The 6,485-nt window shown below is 66.1% G+C and overlaps 1 protein-coding gene across 1 annotated transcript in view; it reads left to right on the plus strand.

The window, feature by feature from the left end:
- The window catches only part of AEBP1 (AE binding protein 1), a 12,983-nt gene that overhangs the window by 4,131 nt on the left and 2,367 nt on the right, over positions 1 to 6,485 (plus strand). The window contains 14 exon segments of the mRNA XM_040644445.1: positions 2,005 to 2,082; positions 2,406 to 2,486; positions 2,595 to 2,648; positions 3,474 to 3,589; positions 3,661 to 3,708; positions 3,710 to 3,792; positions 4,035 to 4,122; positions 4,222 to 4,366; positions 4,454 to 4,539; positions 4,868 to 4,991; positions 5,194 to 5,390; positions 5,510 to 5,689; positions 5,906 to 6,257; positions 6,337 to 6,476. Of these exon segments, the coding sequence (XP_040500379.1) occupies positions 2,005 to 2,082; positions 2,406 to 2,486; positions 2,595 to 2,648; positions 3,474 to 3,589; positions 3,661 to 3,708; positions 3,710 to 3,792; positions 4,035 to 4,122; positions 4,222 to 4,366; positions 4,454 to 4,539; positions 4,868 to 4,991; positions 5,194 to 5,390; positions 5,510 to 5,689; positions 5,906 to 6,257; positions 6,337 to 6,476 (1,772 nt within the window).

The raw sequence follows: 6,485 nt of genomic DNA on the forward strand, positions 1-6,485 counted from the left end.
CCCGACCCCCTCAGAAACCCTGTGGTGGCCACGGCCCCTGCCTCCCGGCCCTGGCCCCGAGGAGCTGCCGCAGGAGGGAGGTGTGTGCCGGCAATCCTGGGGCTGTGGGGCTCTGAGCTGCTAGGCTACTGGGAGGGAGAGGGGGTCCCTAGGCCTCTGCCTCCTGCAGTTAGATCCCGAGGGCCTCAGAGAGGGTGGGCTCGGGAAGCTCGCTGTTGTCAGGTGCATAGCCATTGGTTGGAGCTCCCTCGGGGTGGCTGCCTCCTCTGGGTAGGGGCCACCTGGCAGCCTTGTGAATGGCGTTTGCTCTCCAGTGTCCTTGATCTGTCCCCCGGGCCCCACGCAGATCCCTCCTCCCGTGTGTTGTTGAGCCCTGAGCCATTGGGGAGCCCTCCTGCTGGGGCCTGGGCTCCCCAGAAAGCCCTCCAGCTCTCTGGCCCCAGGAGATGCCAGCAGGGTGCTGAAGGCCAGAGCGGTCCCAGCCTCTTGGGAGTGAGCTCAGGCTTCGGGAGCTGTCATCAGGGCCTAGGTCTTGTGGGGGGCTCCCTATACAACCAGTGGTCAGGGCGGGCTTCCCGTCCACCGGCTTGTGGGCTTTGCATTGCAGGCGGGGCCCTCCCAAGTCCTTGGCTGGGTCCAGGAGGAGAAACTGACCCGGAGCGCCAGTCTGGTGAGTGGCCGATATCCACCTGCCCTTGGGGACTCGCTGCCTCGGCTGGCTGGCTTTCTAGCGTGGGCCTGGGGAGGGGCATCTGTGAGTGTCCTCGACAAGGCAGCCCTGAGCATTTCCCCCAGAGCCGGAGGAGGAGGCCGAGCCGCCCACGCTGGACTACAACGACCAGATAGAGAGGGAGGACTACGAGGACTGTGAGTAGGAGCCCACTGCCCCTGTCTGGATCCGGACCCCTGGCCCCAGGGCCCGCCGATGGTGGGTCCACCCCGAGGCCCTGCCCTCCCCACCCCACCGCCCTCCAGGGGGCCTTGCCTTGGCTCAGAGCCCGCCCTCCCTTCAGTTGAGTACATCAGGCGCCAGAAGCAGCACCGGACGCCCCCCAGCAGGAGGAGGCCCGAGCGGGTCTGGCCGCAGCGCCCGGAGGAGAAGGCCGAGCTGCCTGGACCTGTGCCAGAGGCCCCCAAGGAGAGGATCGGTAGGATGGGGACAGCTGGGGGAGGGAGGGGTGCCCGGCATGGGGGCTCTGGGCCCACCCCTGCCTCCCGCCTCCACAGAGCCGCCTCTGAAGCCGCTGCCACCGCCCCTGCCTCCTGACTACGGGGATGGCTACGTGATCCCCCACTATGATGACAGTGAGTGCCCGGGACCCCGACTGGCCACCCCCTTGCTTCCGGGGCTTTGGTGGGAGTTGCCTTGGCGCAGGCCCTCCCGTGCCCCTCCGTGCCCACATGGGCTCACAGCCCTCTCGTCTCTCTTCCCTCGGGCCAGTCCCTCCCGAACCCTAGTGGGCTTCACTCTCCGTCCCCTGCTCCCATTCTGCCTGGCGTCATGGCACAGGACTCCAGCTCCTTCTGGGCAGCCACTGTCCTCTCCCTCTTGCGCCTGTGTCCCCGTGGGCCTGAGCCGGGCCCTGCCCTTTCCCTGCCCCCAGGTCCCCACCAATCCCTCCCACTGACCTTTCGCCCCAGCTCAGCCCTCACTCAAGACCACCCCCTCCCTCCGGGCCACAGGTGTCAGGTGTCACGCAAGGTGTGTCCTGTGTGTGCCCCACTCCCTGCCCAGACTTCATGGCCCACCTTTCCCCAAGCTGGTGACTTCCCAGGCTCTGTTCATCCTACCTGTGCCTAGGGGGCCTCCCCCAGGAGACCCTCCCTCCTCATCCCTGCCTCCCTGGATTCTTCATGGGCAGGCCCTGATCCCACTTCCTCCTCATGCTCTCCCCCCTTCCCAGTCCTGCCGGCCGGGCCCCTGTGGATGTAGGAGCTCTGGCTCGCAGAGGGGCCCTGGGGACAGCATCTGGGCCACCTCAGCAGGGCTCTGCCTCCCCACAGTGGACTATTACTTCGGGCCTCCCAGACCCAGGAAACCCCACACTGAGCTGGAGACAGATGAAGAGAAGGAGGAGCTGAGTGAGTGGAACCAAGCTGTTCCTACCCCCAGCCTGACCCCCAGTGCAGGCCTGACCCCCCCTGCCCCCACCCCCCATACAGCCCTGACCTCTGACCCCCCTGCCCCACTCAGCCTAACGCCCGCCCCCCCCCTGCAGGCCTGTCCCCGGTGCAGGCCTGACCCCCAATCCCCTGTGCCTCCCGCCCCCACAAGCCTGACCCCTGAACCCCCTGCAGACCTGACCCCTGACCTCCTTGCCCCAGTGCAGGCCTGCCCCCTGAGCCCCCTGCCCCCTGAAGCCCAGGGCTAAGATAACAGGATTCTTCTACCTTCCACTGTTCAGAGAAACCCAAAAAGGAGGGCAGCCCCAAGGAAGAGGAGACAGATGACAAGTGGACTGTGGAGAAGAGCAAGGACCACAAAGGTGTGTGTCTGGGGGCTGAAGCCACACAGCCGGGGTCCCTGTGTGAGAGCAATTGCATTCCTGAGGCTCCTGGACCCTCTGTACCACTTGTCCCGTTGTTGCCTCCAGGGCCCCGGAAGGGTGAGGAGCTGGAGGAGGAGTGGGCTCCCACGGAGAAAGTCAGTGAGTGAGGGGCCTGGGGGCTGCGGGGGCTGGGGAGAGGGTGGGGAATGGCGGGTGGGTGTGGGGGCTGGGGGTTGGGGGGCTGGAGTGTGTGGGGGGCTGCTGTATGTGGGGGACTGGTGTATGTGGGGGCTGGTATATGTGGGGAGTCTGGGGTATGTGGGGGAGCTGGTATATGTGGGGTCTGGGGTTGAGGGGACTGGGGTGTGGGGGGATTGGGTGTGTGTGGGGACTGAGGGGTAGGTGTGGGGGCTGGGGTTTGGGGAGCTGGGGAGTCGGTGTGGGGACTGGTGGGGGGGCTGGCATGTGTGTGGGGGCTGGGGTATGTAAGGGGCTGGGGGGGGCTGAGGTCCATGCAGTGACAGCAGGGTAAGGGTGCTGGACAAGCTCAAGTCACATGTGGATCCCCATCCTGGACCCCGATGATGGTCAGGCCTCCAGAATCCTTTCCTGCTCTTAAATTCTTGGGACCCAGAAGGGGCAGGTGCTGGAGTATCTCTGCCCTGGGATTAACCGCGGGAGACAGAACTCAGCACAAGGCAGGTGTGCAGATGGCCCTGATGCAGGCGGTGCCTACGAGGGGGCTGAGCTCTGGGGTGGCTGTTCCTGTAGTTTCATGTGAGCATGTGGCCTTTGGAGCTGGCGGCCTCCGCCCTTTCTCCGGATGAGGAAGCTGAGGCCCAGGGAGGGGAAGCACAGGCTGGGCGCAGCTGCCTGACAGCGCCCCCTGCTGTAAGGGCCCTGGGCTCTGGGCTCCTCGTTCTGGGTTTTGTGGAGGGAGTGCCAGAGCCAGTGGGCCACCAGGCTTGGGTGCCGTGTCCCTAGAGTGTCCCCCCATCGGGATGGAGTCCCACCGTATCGAGGACAACCAGATCCGGGCCTCGTCCATGCTGCGCCACGGCCTGGGGGCACAGCGAGGCAGGCTCAACATGCAGGTGGGTGTTGGGCGGCGCCATCCTGCAGCTGGGTGGGGGCTCTTCCCGGCTCTCGTCCCACCACCCGCACCAGGCAGGGGCCACGGAGACGACTACTATGGCAGGCGTGGTGCGCTGAGGATGACCAGCTCGAGACAGTGGATCGAGATAGACACCAGAAGGACCACCAAGTTCACAGGCGTCATCACCCAGGGCCGTGACTCCAGCATCAGTCGTCGCCAGACACACAGGCACTTAGCGAGGGGTGGATGGCTCTGGGCCCAGGACTGCGTCCCACGCAGGACACGCCACCCCCAGTCCTCGTGGATGTGCGCTCAGCCGTCCATGACACGTAGAGGGCGTGGGAGCCGCTCCTGCTGCCCGGGGCAAGCCCCACACACCCCTGGCAGCTCCTGAGTGCCCGGGACCTGGGGCAGGGGGAGCAGCCTTGCCCTGACTGCCATCTGCTCCCCAGTGATGACTTTGTGACCTCCTTCTTCGTGGGCTTCAGCAACGACAGCCAGACGTGGACGATGTACACCAACGGCTACGAGGAAATGGTGGGCACCTGAGCTCGCAGCTCTGCCCCGGCATTGGGGCTGGAGGGGGCTCTTGGCGGGGGCGGGGGCGACGCTGCTCTGAGGCCGGCCTCTCCCCAGACCTTCCACGGGAATGTGGACAAGGACACGCCCGTGCTGAGCGAGCTCCCGGAGCCGGTGGTGGCCCGCTTCATCCGCGTCTACCCGCTCACCTGGAACGGCAGCCTGTGCCTGCGCCTGGAAGTGCTGGGGTGTCCCATGTCTCGTGAGTGCAGGGGGCTGGCGGGCAGCCGGGGGGGGGGCTGGCCAGGCTGGCAGGTGGCCGGCTCAGGGCCCTGCCCGCCTCCTGCAGCCGTCCACAGCTACTACACCCAGAACGAGGTGGTGACCACAGACAATCTGGACTTCCGACACCACAGCTACAAGGACATGCGCCAGGTAGGGCGCTTGTCCCTGGGCCGTGGGGGCCTGTCCGGCAGCTGGGCTCAGGGCTCACGGGGGAGCTTGTGTTCAGGGCTCCCATCCCAGACACGGCCTGTGAGAGGGAGGTTGGCCCCCGCTCGCCTCGGGAAGGGGGAACCCACAGGGCGTCTCCCTCTGGTGCTAGGACCCAAGAGGGGCTGGGGTCGCTTGCAGCCACTCCTACCATAGACGCCGTCCCCACGGAACAGACCAGGGGGGTGGGAGCACCTGGCACTCGCTGCATCAAGGGCCGCCTCCATGGGGGGTGGGTTGTGTAATTCGGTGTCCCCCCCACCGCGTCCAGCTGATGAAGGTAGTGAACGAGGAGTGCCCCACTATCACCCGCACGTACAGCCTGGGAAAGAGCTCCCGCGGTCTCAAGATCTACGCCATGGAGATCTCGGACAACCCTGGGGATCACGAGCTGGGTGAGGGCCCTCCCTGGCGTGGATGTGAGCAAGGCCCTGGCACTGCAGCTGGTCCCTGGGCCTGTCTCTGGAGCCTCTCGGGGGGTCCCCGTCTGCCTTGTTGGGCCCAACAAACCTCAGCTGCCCCCATCTGCCTGGGTGTGAGCCAGTTTGGGTCCTTCCTCTGGGTCCCCGGGGGTTGCTGAGGCTCCTGCCCTTGCAGGGGAACCCGAGTTCCGGTACACGGCTGGGATCCATGGCAACGAGGTGCTGGGCCGAGAGCTGCTTCTGCTGCTCATGCAGTACCTGTGCCGCGAGTACCGAGACGGGAACCCCCGCGTGCGCAGCCTGGTGCAGGACACGCGCATCCACCTGGTGCCCTCGCTGAACCCCGATGGCTACGAGGTGGCAGCGCAGATGGTGGGTGGGGGAGCGGAGGGGTGGGAGGGTGGACACTGGGCTGGTGGGTGGGGGCGGCAGGGCCAGGCTGGGCGGGGGGTGGGGGGGCAGGCTGACGTCAATCCCACTGGTTCCTCCAGGGCTCCGAGTTTGGGAACTGGGCGATGGGGCTGTGGACTGAGGAGGGTTTTGACATCTATGAAGACTTCCCAGATCTCAACTCTGTGCTCTGGGGAGCGGAGGAGAGGAAATGGGTCCCCTACCGGGTCCCCAACAATAACCTGCCCATTCCTGAACGCTACCTCTCCCCAGACGCCACGGTGAGGCCACAGCCTGGCTAGCAGGCCTGGGGGAGCAGCCCGGACCCTGGGGTCCTGAGCTCCGGACTTGGGGGTGCGCTGGTGGGTGACTGAGGCTAGGCACTGAGCCTGCAGAGGCTTGGGGACACAGAGGGGGCATGAGTACTTGGGGGGGGGACTTCTGCAAGGAGGGTGATGGAGGCTGTGGCTCAGACCTCACACAGTGGCCGCCCCCAGGTGTCCACAGAGGTCCGAGCCATCATCGCCTGGATGGAGAAGAACCCCTTCGTGCTGGGGGCCAACCTGAACGGTGGTGAGCGTCTCGTCTCCTACCCCTACGACATGGCCCGAACGCCCACCCAGGAGCAGCTGCTGGCCGCGGCCATGGCAGCTGCCCGGGGAGAAGACGAAGACGAGGTGTCTGAGGCCCAGGAGACCCCGGACCACGCCATCTTCCGCTGGCTGGCCATCTCCTTCGCCTCTGCCCACCTCACCATGACGGAGCCGTACCGGGGAGGGTGCCAAGCACAGGACTACACCAGCGGCATGGGCATCGTCAACGGGGCCAAGTGGAACCCTCGGTCTGGGAGTAAGTCAGCCTGGGAGGGGCCAGGTGGGGCGTCCGGTGGGGCCCGCGGGTGACTGCGGCTCTGTCTGCCCCTGCGCAGCCATCAACGACTTCAGTTACCTGCACACCAACTGCCTGGAGCTCTCCATTTACCTGGGCTGTGACAAGTTCCCCCATGAGAGTGAGCTGCCCCGCGAGTGGGAGAACAACAAGGAGGCTCTGCTCACCTTCATGGAGCAGGTGGGGGGG

The sequence above is a fragment of the Ursus maritimus genome, unplaced genomic scaffold (genome assembly GCF_017311325.1).
Source record: "Ursus maritimus isolate PB19 unplaced genomic scaffold, ASM1731132v1 scaffold_3, whole genome shotgun sequence".
NCBI classification, from domain to species: Eukaryota; Metazoa; Chordata; class Mammalia; order Carnivora; family Ursidae; genus Ursus; species Ursus maritimus.